Below are 16660 nucleotides of genomic sequence, written 5' to 3'. Positions count from 1 at the left end.
AAAGAGGCGAGTGGTGACGAATGGGACTGTCTCTTTTCAATCTGTTCGTTTCAGTCTCAATGACTGTCATGTTTTCGGTCCGTGGTGTCATTTCTGTCTTTTTTCACCCTGTCGTGTTTCAGATGTTGACTTTCATTCTGTCATGGTTCAGACAATCGTGTTTCAGTCGGGCATGTTTCAACCTGTTGTGTTTCAGTCTAGTGCCGTACTCCCTGCTTCCTGACGTGTTTCAGTCTAGCGCCGTACTCCCTGCTTCCTGACGTGTTTCAGTCTAGTGCCGTACTCCCTGCTTCCTGACGTGTTTCAGTCTAGTGCCGTACTCCCTGCCTCCTGACGTGTTTCAGTCTAGTGCCGTACTCCCTGCTTCCTGACGTGTTTCAGTCTAGTGCCGTACTCCCTGCTTCCTGACGTGTTTCAGTCTAGTGCCGTACTCCCTGCTTCATGACGTGTTTCAGTCTAGTGCCGTACTCCCTGTTTCCTGACGTGTTTCAGTCTAGTGTCGTACACTCTGCCTCCTGACGTGTTTCAGTCTAGTGCCGTACTCCCTGCTTCCTGACGTGTTTCAGTCTAGTGCCGTACTCCCTGCTTCCTGACGTCGCCCGAGCTTGTCTCTCTCTGAGGAAACATCTGGTTACGACCAGCTACGTGGACGATGAAGTGAAGAACCTCCACCAAAAGTAACTCTTTGATTACGTCTGACCTTAGTAACCACCATTGACTTATGTAGTAGATGTACCACGCACTTCTTTTGTCACCAAATACTGGTAAACGGTTTGTTACTGTTCAGTATATAAGATCCCAACCTTGAATGTTGGATAAGAAAGCAAAGCATCTAGACTCAGTCTGTTTATCTGTTTATCTGTTTATCTGTTTAACTGTTTATCTGTTATCTCTTTGTTTCCAAGGTCAAGTATTGAAGATGAAAGAAGTTATTTCTTTTTTTCAGAGCATCTGAAGCGGGCTTGACCTTCCTGTGTGAAATGGGTCTTGACCCTGGTATTGACCATATGCTGGCCATGCGGACGTTCGATGACATCAAACAAAGAGGGGGGCGCGTAAGGCATTAACCGCATTTTAATCTAAGCTCACCTGACTGAAAGTCAAGGGAGCTTATGTCAAGGCCTATATGTCCGGCGTCCGGCGTCGACGTCACCACAAACTCCTGGAATAGTTAACCTGAAACTTCACATGTTTCTTCCAACAAATAATGATACAATAAACTACGTTTATAACGAACACGCTTATAACGAACTAGCCGATATAACGAACTCATTTTTTAGTCCTGGCCATTTGTTGTATATATGCTTATAACGAAATACGGTAAATTTTTATTAAATTAAACCGTTATTACGAACTAAAATAAGTGGTCCCTTTGAGTTCATTATAACCGTAGTTTACTGTACCTGAATTCGTTAAAGAGGTTTGAATCTGATTTTAGTGAGTGAGTATGGTTTTATGCCGCTTTTAGCAATATTCTAGCAATATCACGGCGGGGGACGCCAGAAATGGGCTTCAACCATTGTACCCATGTCGGGAATCGAACCCGGGTCTTTGGCGTGACGAGCGAACGCTTTAACCACTAGGCTACCCTCTGATTTTAACTATGGCAGCCACATTGAAAGAGCTTTTTGTGCCAACTGGTTAGACATTTCTGCTCACAAAGTGGTGAGTACCTGAAAATCTCAATTTGTATTTTCTCTGCAAACATCTCTGAAATTGCCACCCTAAAAAAAGATGAATTTTGACATGTAAGTTTTCCTTTTGATCGTAGTTTGTTAAAAGCATTCAGTGCTTCTTTTGTGTTGAACATTTGTGAAAACTGTATGATATTAGAAAAAGTATTCTCCCCATAAGGTAAAAGAAAAGAGGGATGTTGACATCGTACTCATCGATCCACACAATCTGGATACGATGCGTGCAATCAACCAAGTCACCGAGCCTGAGCACCCGATCCATTGGGTCGCCCCACGGGTCCAGGCAGGTGCCATCAGTGCAGGCTTTCTTTCCTCCACATATGCCTGACACGCAGCAATGTTTCTAATATACCGTAAGGTTCAAAGAGGCGTAAAAATAAATCACATTTTCACTGATTTAATCGCGTCGTATCTATTTAGCAGTGAGGTTAGTTTAACATTATTGCTCCATAGTCAGACAGACTGCACGCTTCAGCAACCTCAAATTAATTCTGATCACCATGATAGTCGGCGTCTAGACTTACTTATACGTTTTGGCTCGTTTGAGAGAAGATACGAGTTTCTACGAATGTTCTAAACAGTATACTCCGTACAGATGGAGTTGCTTTTCACTACAGATATTAAAACATAGTGCCATTAAACTGTAGCCCACATAGAGTGAGTGAGTGAGTGAGTTCGGTTTAACGCCGCTTTTAACAGTATTCCAGTTATATCGCGGCGTGTCAGCTTAATGTGTGAGGAAAGCCCGAAGTGATGCAGGTCTCAGACGTGTACCACTTCGGTGAAACCCACGAGCACGGGTATGGTTCTGACAAACCTAGAAACATAATCGAGGCGAACCGAGTCTAAAAACACAGAGCCACTCAACAAAACTTGCTGTCAACATTAGAACTGAAATATTTCTGCACAAATACAGATGGCATAGGTAACTAAATTTCACAGTGTTTCTATATCTTTAAGAATGAATTTACTGTTGTTCATATTGTCAATCACTTGTTTGTCTGGTCCTGACTCGATTATTTACAAACCCGAGTCGTATAGTTGGAATATTGCGGCGATAATTACAAAGTTAACACACAAAGAAAACAAACTGATATAGTTTATGACATCGCTGAAACCTACGACCAGGAGCCATACCGACACCCAAGGATCATATTCGGATCAAAGATAGGATCATGGCACTACAAGTAAAACCCGGAGACAGAAGTACACGATAAATGTAGGGACGTTTCAAGAATGTTTCCAATGTCAGCTCGCCCCGTGAATATCCGGGTTAGAATTGGTCTTCAGCAACCCAGCTAATCGTAAGAAGCGACTAACGGGATCGGGTGGTAAAACAAGCCGCTTACTTGATGAACGTCATCGTATCCCAATTGCGTAGGTCGATGCTCATGATGCAAGTTACTGGATTGTCTGATGCAGACTCGATTGCTTACAGACAGCCGTGGGCGATTTATACCTGTCCTGTTTTATTTGCATATTATTCGTGAACGACCTCAACGGATACCGTTTTTATCCCTTGGCTTTATCCTGCCGAAAAAAAACCTATCCATTATATGATAACTATTATTCACGTAATGATCTATGGGGGCTTTGTCTGGTCTATAAATCTCGGAAGATGAGGTAATTGCTCAGTAAGTTGGTTGACAGGCTACTGGTATGACAGATCATTGTCATCATATCTTTCTTTCTGATAAATCGTTTTCAGTCTATTAACCTTTCAACTGTCATAGAAACCAGTCTCGTTGATGATGAATGGTGATTGTAGGAAGCAGTGTTTATACAAGTTACTGTCCTCACTTTTAATTGGTTTATGGTCGAGGATTCTTTTCTGTGTTGTTTTCATCAGGATGGTCATGTGATAGATGATGCAATGAGTTACATGACTATTTTTCTTTGACCTTCAAGAAACCGGCTTCGTCATACACATTTTCATATTTGGACTTAAAACATTTAAAAACTGTAAAGTTCAGATTTATTATGTGCGTGCTGCTGAGAAGAAGTAATTAAATCCAATTATGCTCAAAATTGGTGTTATCACGTTACAATTCGTATATTTTTATGCTTTGCCCTGTTTCAGTATGCGGTTGTTGCTGTTCAAAATTTGTGTTTAACGCGATGATTGGTCAGATTAGGTTCCTTAGATTCGATCTCCCAGAAAGCAAACGGTCGGGGGTTCGATCCCCACCCGGTGTACCCAAAAGACGTTAAAAGATGGCATTTGTTGTTACCCTGCCTGGTGCTCTGCATTAAGGAGCTAAAACAAGGTCTGGTCGGCTCGGAGACAGTATACTGTGTGAAGTGAAGAGATCACCCGTTTAATATACATACAACTGTATTGCATACTGTGTAATACCAAAGCACGTGGTTATGTCCTGCGGGAACAAGTTTCACTAACAAATATTGAACTCCCCACATCCCTTGGCTTATTCAACGACACTGCATGTGGAGATGATAGATCACTGAGAGGAGCTTATGCACGCTCGATGACCCCAGATTGTAAACTTTGTGGCGCAGCGCCCAGTTCCACAAGGCGATCGTAGCGCAACGACAGTCGTAAGTCTTTGAGTAGAGGTAGCTATAGTAGCTCTGTGGAACGGACTCCTGAATTCTAAAGGTAGGCCGTTGTTTTCTTAAACTCAATAGGATTATCGCGTAGATATGTCTGCCTATTCACAAACGACAGTGGATTTTTAAAAAGGTTATAAGCGGCAAGTAAGAAATAAATACTAAACGAGCTCCCGTGTAATACCAATTTTATGAAACTCGTATATAGTTCTGGTATTACACGGTAGCTCGTTTATTATTCTATATTAAACTGGTATCTCAGTGGGCAAGCACTTTAAAATTGGCATTAGTCGGGACCAGGACAAGAGAGCGCACAATACGCAATACAGTTTCGCAATGAAGGGACACCCACTGTGTAACGAGTGCTGTCAGCAATGTATGTTTCAGGTGACGTCCTACGAACTATGGTGTGGCGGACTCCCGGCCCCAGAATGTGCAGACAATCCTCTCAAGTACAAGTTCAGGTAAGATAGGCAACACGCTGTCGGAGGATGTGCAGGAACGTTGACATTGCAAAAATCGACATAGCTGTAGAGACCCTCAGACTGTCGGGGGGATGCACACACAGGTAGATAGACATTGCAAACATCGGCACAGCTGGAGAGACCCTCAGACTGTCGAGTAGATGCACACACAGGAAGATTGACATTTCAAACATTGGCACAGCTGTAGAGACCCTCAGACTGCCGGGTTGATGCACACACAGGAAGATTGACATTTCAAACATTGGCACAGCTGTAGAGACCCTCGGACTGTCGGGTGGATGCACACACAGGAAGGTTGACATTTCAAACATCGGCACAGCTGTGGAGACCCTCAGACTGCCGGGTTGATGCACATACAGGAAGATTGACATTTCAAACATCGGCACAGCTGAAGAGACCCTCGGACTGTCGGGTGGATGCACACACAGGAAGATTGACATTTCAAACATTGGCACAGCTGTGGAGACCCTCGGACTGCCGGGTTGATGCACACACAGGGAGGTTGACATTTCAAACAGTGGCACAGCTGAAGAGACCCTCAGACTGTCGGGTGAATGCACACACAGGAAGGTTGACATTGCAAACATCGGCACAGCTGTAGAGATCCTCAGACTGTCGGGTGGATGCACATACAGGAAGATTGACATTTCAAACATCGGCACAGCTGGGTAGACCCTCAGACTGTCGGGTTGATGCACACACAGGAAGATTGACATTTCAAACATCGACACAGCTGGGTAGACCTTTAGACTGTCGGGTGGATGCACACAAAGGAGGATTGACATTGCAAACATCGACACAGCTGTAGAGATCCTCAGACTGTCGGGTGGATGCACATACAGGAAGATTGACATTTCAAACATCGGCACAGCTGTAGAGACCCTCGGACTGTCGGGTGGATGCACACACAGGAAGATTGACATTTCAAACATCGGCACAGCTGTAGAGACCCTCAGACTGTCGGGTGGATGCACATACAGGAAGATTGACATTACAAACATCGCACAGCTTTAGAGACCCTCAGACCGTCGGGTGGATGCACACACAGGAAGATTGACATTGCAAACAGTGGCACAGCTGAAGAGACCCTCGGACTGTGAGGTTGATGCACACACAGGAAGATTGACATTTCAAACAGTGGCACAGCTGTGGAGACCCTCGGACTGTGAGGTTGATGCACACACAGGAAGATTGACATTTCAAACAGTGGCACAGCTGTGGAGACCCTCGGACTGTGAGGTTGATGCACACACAGGAAGATTGACATTTCAAACATCGGCACAACTGTAGAGACCCTCAGACTGTCGGGTGGATGCACACACATGAGGATTGACATTTCAAACATCGGCACAGCTGTAGAGACTGTCGGGTGGATGCACACACCGGAAGATTGACATTTCAAACATTGGCACAGCTGTGGAGACCCTCGGACTGTGAGGTTGATGCACATACAGGAAGATTGACATTTCAAACATCGGCACAGCTGTAGAGACCCTCAGACTGCCGGGTTGATGCACACACAGGAAGATTGACATTTCAAACATCGGCACAGCTGAAGAGACCCTCAGACTGTCGGGTGGATGCACACACCGGAAGATTGACATTTCAAACATCGGCACAGCTGTGGAGACCCTCGGACTGTGAGGTTGATGCACACACAGGAAGATTGACATTTCAAACATTGGCACAGCTGTGGAGACCCTCGGACAGTGAGGTTGATGCACACACAGGAAGATTGACATTTCAAACAGTGGCACAGCTGTGGAGACCCTCGGACTGTGAGGTTGATGCACACACAGGAAGATTGACATTTCAAACAGTGGCACAGCTGTGGAGACCCTCGGACTGTGAGGTTGATGCACACACAGGAAGATTGACATTTCAAACATTGGCACAGCTGTGGAGACACTCGGACTGTCGGGTGGATGCACACACAGGAAGATTGACATTTCAAACATCAGCACAGCTGAAGAGACCCTCAGACTGTCGGGTGGATGCACACACAGGAAGATTGACATTTCAAACATCGGCACAGCTGGGTAGACCCTCGGACTGTCGGGTGGATGCACATACAGGAAGATTGACATTTCAAACATCGGCACAGCTGAAGAGACCCTCAGACTGTCGGGTGGATGCACACACCGGAAGATTGACATTTCAAACATTGGCACAGCTGTGGAGACCCTCGGACTGTGAGGTTGATGCACACACAGGAAGATTGACATTTCAAACATTGGCACAGCTGTGGAGACCCTCGGACTGTGAGGTTGATGCACACACAGGAAATTTAACATTTCAAAACTCAACAGTAAAACACAAATACACACATTTCAATCGTATTTTGAGCTGCCACGGTTGTGATGGAGGTGTGCGGTTTGCTCGTTCATACTACCAAAGTGGTGAACGTCTTAATACCAGCATCACTTTCCTCCCACATGAAGCTGATATAACAGTTTAAAGCGGCGTTAAACCCAATTCACTCACTCAGTCACTCACTCAGTCACTCACTCAGTCACTCAGTCACTCACTCGTTCATACGTTTTTTAGTTCTGTGATATATTGAGCTACTCTCGGCTACGGACGCAGCTGCACTCGCTCACTCTTTCTCCAACCAGTTGTCGACCCATGAAGATCCGGGGTAGAATAGGTCTTCAGCAACCCGTGCTTGCCGTAAAAGGCGACTATGCTTGTCTAAAGAGGCGACTAACGGGATCGGGTGGTCAGGTTCGCTGACTTGGTTGATGCATGTCATCGATCCCAATTGTGTGGATCGATGCTCATGATGTCAATCACTGGATTGTCTGGTCCAGACTCGATTATTTACAGACCGCCGTCTTATAGCTGGAATATTGCTGAGTGCGACGTTAAACAACAAACAAACAAAAATCCAACCCGTTGTCTGTAGCACGCACTCACGCAATCTCAACCACTTACTTTTACTCACGCTCATACACACTCATACGCGTATCAAGCTTATCGTTATGACATATGCGACACCAACATCACATGATTATATTCCAATATATATTTACAAATTGACTTTCACTTCATTGGAGTATGAACCTTCACCAAGTTTCTGCAGTACCTCATTCTTTCCAAACAAATCAATCATCCCAATCCATGCAGAAATGACCAATCATTTTTGGTATTAATTTTGTGTTGGTGTCGGCGACACTCTGCCATGTATTTACGATTTCACTGCTTTTGCGGGTTTTGTTTTCTTTGCAACGTATATATTGAAACACACAATTTAAAGTTTTCAATCACAGAAGCATGTCCTCATATCCCAGTTGCGTGCGTCGATGCTCAGGATATCAATGACTGGATTGTCCGGTCCAGACTCGATTATTTACAGACAGTCGTCATGTAGCTAGAATATTGCTGAGTGCGGCGTTTACCAACAAACAAACAAAATGAAATGCTTTTATTAAGTGGTTTATGAGCGTCATTTTCGCGGTCATGTGACCGGACTCTTCTAATGGAAAACCAGTAAATCGTGTAAACTTCAAATTAAAAAATATTCCAAATTAACCTGACATGTCCTCAGAGATCTAATATTTATAATACATTCGAAAAATATTTTGTTTGTTTGTTGTTTATCGCTACACTCAGCATTACAACAGCTGTAGGACGACAGTCTGCAAATCATGGACATCCTGAGCATTGATCTACGCATTGGGGATACAAAGACATGAATCAACCAAGTTCGTTAGACAATGTCTGGTTTTGATATGTCCTTGTCATTGATAAACTACATCGCATTCAGATTTAGATTCAGGTAAACTATTAATCTTGCTTTCCCGTGTTTCAGCTGGTACCCACGTGGTTCACTGTATGCGTGCTGCCGGGGAGGAGGATACTTGAAAGACAGACAGGTGAGGGGGTGGGGATATATGGTGAGGGGGTGGGGATATATGGTGAGGGGTGGGATTATATGGTGATGGATGGGGATATTTGTGAAGGCTTGGGGAAATATGGTGAGGGGTGCTGATGTTTGGTGAGGGGGTGGGATATTTGGTGAGGGGGTGGGGCTGTTTGTTATGTTTTGTAAACGGTGGGGATATTTGGCGATTGAACGGTCCTTAAGCTAATGACTGACTTCTCTGAAGCCATTTAACGGAAGTTAACGCCGTATTGAACAATATTTCAATTATGCCAGGGCGTGTCATCACAATGTAGAAAGAAATCAAAACTTGGACCCAAAAGCATGGTGAATATAATACTGACAGACCAGGAATCATTATAGGGGTTAAGATGGAGTTCGAACCCAAGACCAGCGGAGTTATTGAAATACGTTGTAAAAAGAAAATATTTCGTAACGATATATCTGCAAAACACGGTCAAATGATATTTTAACATAGGCTAACGATACTAGTATCGGAAAGATCGTTTTGTGGAACTGCGCCCCGGTGGATCGCCTCGTACCGTAGACCGACGGCGTGAAACGGACTCGTTGCTGTCACTATCAACCGCTGGTTCGCCGTGTCCAAACTGTATCTTCTACAATCCTCCGTGATATAAGTGTACGTTGCTGACCGCAGTCTAAAACAGTGTCACATGCTTCTTCAGGTTGCAGACATCCCCGAAGGGCCTTCCCTTGTAGAGTCTGTGCAAGATCTGGACTTCACCCCGGAGTTCAAGGTGGAGGGGTTCCCCAACATGTACAACCCCGCCTACCTGACGCTGTACGGAATACAGACTGTCGACAACTTCCTTAGAGGCACGCTGAGATACAAGGTACTTGTGTGTAGTTCTGTACCGAGGTACGCTAAGATACTAGGTACATATGTATAGTACTGTACCGAGGCACACTTAGATAAAAGGTACATGTGTGTAGTTCTGTACCGAGGTACGCTAAGATACTAGGTACATATGTATAGTACTGTACCGAGGCACACTTAGATACAAGGTACATGTGTGTAGTTCTGTACCGAGGTACGCTAAGATAGTAGGTACATATGTATAGTACTGTACCGAGGCACACTTTGATAAAAGGTACATGTGTGTAGTTCTGTACCGAGGTACGCTTAGATACAAGGTACATGTGTGTAGTTCTGTACCGAGGTACGCTTAGATGCAAGGTGCATCTGTTGTCGGTACCTTAGTCACAGATCTGGGGACCCTGGTGGAAAGAAAGCCAGCGTTTCTTACAACGAACGGAGAGATCTTTTCCTTGGCATCTGTCATAATCAATTCCTCTTAATGCAGGGAATTTTGACAAATTTACCGGCAATATCCATACTCTTGTACAGATTCCTAACGTAATTACAAGAGGAGGGGGTCACTTGCCACTAACAGTCGGACGTATTGACACCAATTGCAATCAGTTCAGACAAATGCAGGAACTATAAGTACAAAACAGACACGAGGTGCCTGAAGTATGTACATGCACGTGTTTTTATGGTTTCGTTCTGTTACAGGGTTTCAGCGCCCGTGTGCTTGGCTTGATGAAGCTAGGTCTGTTTTCCGTGTCCCCTTTTGGTTTGCTGCAGGCGGGATCCCGGGGAGTAACCTGGGTAGGTAGCAGCGCCCCTGTAGGGATGCCAGAATAGGCCCCCTATCCCCCAAATTGAAATTCTCCATGGCGATTTGCAGGTGCCGCACGTACGTAACTAAAGTTACCACCATTCGTGAGCAACTCGTGTTATTCCGGGACAAGCCGAATAGCTTCTTGCAGGTTACGGAAAGGGGCGAGTGTTGACGAATGAAGTTACCACGAGTCGTTTATTTCTTACATGAGATATCATTATTTACAGCCTCTTTGAGGATGATGATGAAATGTACAAGCTTTATAATATTTACCCGTATCTTAATAATAATTACTCACTCCATAGAGTCCGATCTGGTAAGCGACGCTTTGATTGGTCGGGTGAAAGGTCGTTCTGACGTGACCCGTAATGGCATGTCCTCAGATCTTTGTTAAGCGGCAGCGAGGACTTAGATCTGATTTTAATGAGATTGGTGTTCGAATCTCCAGAAATGATAGAACAATGTTTTATGGTGAAATAAACCACACTTCGTTCTTCATTGTTCTTTGCGATTTATCACGTAGCTATCTTTTATATATATAGCAGTCAATGCTTGTCGTAAGAGACGAACAGGATCGGGTGGTCAGGCTCTCATTGTATCCAAGTTGCCTGGGCGGTAGGATAGCCTAGTGGTTTAAGCGTCTGTTCGTCACGCCGAAGACCCGGGTTCGATTCCCCACATGGGTACAATGTGTGAAGCCCATTTCCTGGTGTCCCCCGCCGTGATATTGCTGGAATATTGCTAAAAGCGGCGTAAAACCATATTCACTCCCCCCCCCCCCCCCCCTGTTGCCTAGATCGGTGCTCGTGATGACAATCACTGGATTGTTAGGTCCAGACCTGCTCATTTACAGACCGCCGTAATATTGCTGGAATATTGCGGCGTTGAACTACAAACAAATGCGAAACATGGGTACCACACCGAGGAGCAGTGGTCCCCTTTGACAGATCGGCCACATCATTACTTGCCAAGGGATAATGGATAACTTTTCTTTGGCAGAGTGCGTTTAGATTAAGTCCTGGAACTGAAATGTAAACGTTAATTTATGTTTTAGAATTGCACACGTTTTTCTTTAGTGTATATCTGGGACAAACTGAAGTCATTCAAATGCCCCATTTGACACTGTGTCAATGGCAAAGTAAAATTATACAGCAGTAATGTTGATATGTATTAGAATGTTTCATATTAATCTCAGCTTCTTTTTTTTCGAAGAGGAAGTTTATTTGCAACGAGTTGGGACTGAGCGATGACGTCACGACAGAACATCTGGAGTCAAAGGTCAAGGATAAAGCTGTAGGTCAAGAAGAACTGGAGGTCATAAAAAGGTAATTTACATCATTGTATTACACTTTGGATGTTACACCAGTGCAGTGAATGAAGATGACGCCGTTTTCTGTGATGTCCAGATTATTAAGTGTATGAATTATTGAGGAACGTGGGCTCTTTCTATTAACCACTGGTACGCATGGCCAGGGTCGATCATTACAGGCCGGGGGGCACGGATGGCCCTGTCGTCTAAGGCGCCGCTATTCACTTTGCAGAGGCTTGCCAGAAACGTATGATCGTCGGTTCGAACGCAGGTTCGCCCTGATTATGTCTCTATGTTTATCAGCACCATACCCGCGCTCGTGGGTTTCACTAAAGTGGTAAACCCAACTCACTCACCCAGTCACGAGTGTGGAGAGTATCCTTGTGTAGAAATTCCTGCTTAACGATGTTTCACTGTACACCCTTTGTGTAACAAAATAATACGGGATCGATCTCAATGTCAAACTGATTATGCCATAAGTTACTTGTCAATACCGTACAGTTGATCTTACAGGTTGGGTTTACTAGAGTCTGAAGAGATCGAGGCAAAAGGCACACCGCTTGATACGCTAGCTAACTACTTGGAGAAGAGACCGGAGTTCATGTTTGGTGAGTTCCGAAATATTTGACACTGCATATTTCAAGAATGACAAGCACCTTGTGCCAGGACGAGCTGTGACGAACTCTCTACCTGAAAGTAACGTTACTCTGTACGGCATCAGGACAGGTTCCAAGTCTACCTCCATAGTTGAGCCATTTGGTGCTAACACTATACACAGCGTATTACAACCTATTTGTGTTAATAAATGGGTACGTTATGAAGAGGCATTCCTAAGCCCTCAAGAGTGAGTGAGTATGGTTTTACGCCGCTTTTAGCAATATTCCAGCAATATCACGGCGGGGGACACCAGAAATAGGCTTCACACATTGTACCCATGTCGGGAATCGAACCCGGGTCTTCGGCGTGACGAGCGAACGCTTTAACCACTAGGCTACCCGACCGCCCCCTAAGCCCTCAGGAGTAATACGAGGGGTGACTGAGAAGTTCTGAGCGTTGCTACAAAGGATGTATAGTACACCCTTATCAGTTTGCATGTATGGATTACCTACCATGCTAACAGGCTGCATTTGAACCAAACACACATCCCGGCAGCATATTTCTCCAGGGATCAAAGTGACTAGGTATTCATGCAAAGGACATGATTGACTACCCTGCATTCACCAAGTATCTTCAACTGAGTGAGTGAGTTGGGTTTAACGCCGCTTTTAACAGTATTCCAGTCATATCACGGCGTGTCAGCTTAATGTGGGAGGAAAGCCCGAAGTGATGCAGGTCTCAGACGTTTACCACGTTGGTGAAACCCACGAGCACGGGTATGGTGCTGACAAACCTAGAAACATAATCGGGGCGAACCGGAATTCGAACCCACAATCATAGGTTACTGGCGTGCCCAAGGGACGCAACTCTGCACAGCGAATCGCGGCGCCTTAGACAACTGGGCCACCCGTGCCCCCCATCTTCAACTGAATGGGCTTCAACAGCCACCCGTGTGGACATGGTGGCAACTTTAGGGAATGATGCTTATTCCTTTGCCTCTGGAAGACCTTCACCTGACACCATTGACAAGAAAAATGTTAATAAAATGCAGAATATAATTATGAGTGGACTGGCAACATGTCACGTAGCTAATGCAGAGATAGCTCAAAACTGGGCTTGAACTGGGTATGACTGGGTATGACAAAGGTTTCAGCATGCTGGGTTTCCTGGCCTCTGACTCCAGGTTCATCATGTCTCATAGGAATTTAGGTCGTTGAGCGATTTGTAACCATTGATGGGTCTTTGGTTAACCACCATCAGCCAGTGACTAAACAACAAAGCGGTGGAAACATCTAACGTCTCCTCCGAAGAAGAAGGCAAAGTATGTTCCACGAGCTGGCAGTTTTCTGTGGTTTTTAAAGGTAGCCTACTACTGGACTGACTACCTGGCCAATGGCCAATGGCCAATGTCATGCTAATCTGCTAGAGCAAGAGCGTGAGAATGTCAAGGCTAAACGTCGTGGAAGACTCACTGAAGATGTGTTGTTCCCCCGGGACAATGCATCTGTGCACAAGTATGTTGTCGCCATGACTGCAATGCATGACTTTGACCTGATCAAACATCCTCCGTATTGACCAGATTTACCACCGTCATATTATCACCTCTTCCCAAACTGGTAAGCATTATGTAAATGATGCCAACGTCATTATTGCTGTGGAGGTCGTTTTACATCACCAGTAGGAAACATCATACACCACTGGGATCCAGGTAGACTAACATCTAGTCTCTGAAATGAACATATCGTACAGAAAAAAACAGTTGTTCGGTTATCTTAATAAAAATATAATAAAAGGGAACCCAGTGACTCTCTTCATTTCCTGGTACTGCAGTAATCTAGACTTGCCAAACATTATAGTCTTGCATGGGCTGTATTTGATATATATTTGTATCAGGGTCTGTAAGACAGACTAGGATCCAGGCACTCCAGCATCACTGGCAGAAGTGTGTGGACCTCCGAGGGGATTATGTTGAAAACATTAAGTAAGAAACTCATCAAACTCATACCACCAACGCAGTCCATCATATTTTGAAATCATTGTTAGGCTCAGAACCATTCAGACACCAATCGTAACCCAAAATAGAAATGCAGTCATGGCGACACAGCTCGCCAAGTAGTTTCTGTCAGATAACTTTTATTGAGAGCAGAAACTCATGAAGGCATGAAGACCATTTCAGTTTAATCTCCACATTAACTATACACATTTGAATAATGCCCGGGTCCAAACGATAAAAACCCGAACATGTTTTTGGAATCCCCGGCGAAGTTTGACGTCGTAATATTCAACGTCCAATACTTGATTGTAAGGTATGGTTGTATGTTTTGGGGTTCTCGCCAGACTAACCTCCTAAAATATTACACATGAATGACAATTCATCGCCAAACCTCCCGATTGTCCTTCAGGTCCGGATGAACGCGACCTTGTTCTGATGCACATCGAGGTGTCAGGAAGTTTCCCCGACGGTTCCCGCGAGGACCGGAAGTTGGACATGGCGGTGTTCGGAGATGTGGGGAGACATTCCGCCATGGCTAAAACAGTAGGTCACGTGGTCGCAAGTGGAGCCATGTTGCTGTTGAACGGTAAGCAACTGGGGAATATTTGTGTCTCCATAAGTGTTCCAGAAGTCCCGCCGTAATGCATGTATCTTGTTTGCCATCACCTCTCGACACCAACCCCTATGACTCTTTACGTATATATTCTCCGTCAATGGTTTCTTGTGAAAATATATTCATGAACCAAAACCAGAAGGCTGTAACAAAATGAAAGAAAAAATGAAGAAATATCATGGTGAAGACAAAAAAATGAAAAAACATACAATAACAGGCAGTTACTGGCCAACTTGACCAATTATCAACTGTAAATGTTTGAAAATGGACGTTTTTGTGTGGCTCTCTATTATTTACAACAGACTTTGTTCCGTGTTAATGAGTTATCAGAGTATGAAAATATTAACATTATCATTTTCGATAGAGTCCATAATTATTACCCCTTTATTTTTTCAAGGGGAGATAACCGAGCGAGGAATCGTGCTTCCGGTCTCTCGCAGCATCTATAAACCTCTACTGTCGGACCTGGAGAAGAAGGGAGTCAGTTTCACAGACAGGAAGGCCTAATGCATATGTACAGTCGCATCATAGTTATTTCTATAGGAGGACAGGTTGAAGATATAACAATAGAAAACTGATTCTGTCAAAAGACATTGAGACATATTTTATTGATATTAAAAGGACAATATTCAGGTTCACGACGCGCTTTCAATAAACATATTTTCAGACAGCAGACAATATTGAAAAGTACAGTATACACCTTTTGCTTGATAGTGGCTAAAAATGAAACAAACAGGAAATTGTTAATCGATGGTGATGTATTTGATACGGGTGTCATGGTCGTGATTTGGTCCTTAAAGGGGATCTGATTCTCTGACAATTCACCGGGACTGCTTGTTACCTTTGTTATTGTTTTCCCGTAGATACCCGGATGATATCTCGTAAATCTCGACTAGTTCTCGACCTATTCTGCGCCAACTCTAAGCGCATTTGTCGCTTTTATTGACAGTATAAGGTCGTATCGTCACATTGATCAACAAAATGAAATACAGTTTCGTCTTGGAAATAATTAAGAAATGTAGGCATCCTGATTGTGCAAAGAAACATTAGTCTTCAGAGTGTATTCTTATTATGGTGAACATGTCTTTAAAAACGAGAGCGAACTTTTACTAATTGAGAACGTGTGACCCCAAATATTTGTTGCGTTTAAATACGGCCAACCTGTTTTAGGTTTGCGAGTTTGTTCAGATTTTACGACGCTTCAATCCTTGTCATGCCGAAAGACAGGCGCAAGGTAACATGTCGAAGATTTAAGCATTCCGCTGTTAAGTACAACGTATTGTTCATTTCTCTATTTGCTCCCATACCTCAAGAATCTAGTCAATGTCAATGCTGCCTCTTATTATATGAATCTGCAGCCACAGAACCAATGTTATAATTGCAAAGAAAACAAATGATAACGCATTCGGGTTCAATGTCGCTTCTGTGTCTTTGTAATTAAAAAAAACGAACATTTGTCATCCTCGAAACTATTATCTCTTTACCAAGTTCTTCTTATCCGAATTGATGTTATACGCTGTTAAGTTTTTGACTTTACACCCCACCTATTTCAATACGAATTGCGTACACAAGAACACATGCTGAAGAATTATGAACTACAACATGACCAGTGATTGTCTCACGCAAGTAGACCGCCTCCGTGGTCCTGTGGTAGAGCGTCCGCCCGGAGAGCGGAAGGTCCGGGGTTCGATCCCCAGCCGCGTCATACCAGAAGACGATAAAATATGGTACTTGTTGTTACCCTGTCTGGCGCTCGGCATTAAGGGGCTAAAACAAGGACTGGTCGGCTCGGAGTCAGTATACTGTGTCTGAGTGGGGTATTCATGTTAAACTGCGGCATGGTATCTCAGTGAGCTAGCACCATAAATCGGC

The 16660-nt window shown here is 44.2% G+C and overlaps 1 protein-coding gene across 2 annotated transcripts in view; it reads left to right on the top strand.

The window, feature by feature from the left end:
- Window positions 1-16248, top strand: part of LOC124121455 (alpha-aminoadipic semialdehyde synthase, mitochondrial-like) — a 28735-nt gene extending 12487 nt beyond the window's left edge. Inside the window, exons 4-14 of one of the 2 annotated variants that reach the window (XM_048396948.1) lie at window positions 197-220; window positions 591-677; window positions 947-1055; window positions 4650-4726; window positions 8559-8622; window positions 9317-9484; window positions 10168-10263; window positions 11489-11601; window positions 12099-12193; window positions 14585-14761; window positions 15186-16248. In XM_048396948.1, the coding sequence (XP_048252905.1) occupies window positions 197-220; window positions 591-677; window positions 947-1055; window positions 4650-4726; window positions 8559-8622; window positions 9317-9484; window positions 10168-10263; window positions 11489-11601; window positions 12099-12193; window positions 14585-14761; window positions 15186-15295 (1120 nt within the window). In that variant the 3' untranslated portion in view covers window positions 15296-16248. Of the gene's footprint in view, window positions 1-196; window positions 221-566; window positions 678-946; window positions 1056-4649; window positions 4727-8558; window positions 8623-9316; window positions 9485-10167; window positions 10264-11488; window positions 11602-12098; window positions 12194-14584; window positions 14762-15185 lie in introns of both variants that reach the window. The other variant, XM_048396949.1, reaches the window with a different exon arrangement.
- The last annotated feature ends 412 nt before the right edge of the window (window positions 16249-16660 follow it).

Source organism: Haliotis rufescens, unplaced genomic scaffold (genome assembly GCF_023055435.1).
Source record: "Haliotis rufescens isolate VD_foot unplaced genomic scaffold, xgHalRufe1.0.p SCAF_16, whole genome shotgun sequence".
NCBI lineage: Eukaryota > Metazoa > Mollusca > Gastropoda > Lepetellida > Haliotidae > Haliotis > Haliotis rufescens.
Note: the sequence above shows the minus strand (reverse complement) of the source record. Positions and strands in the feature narration are given on the sequence as shown.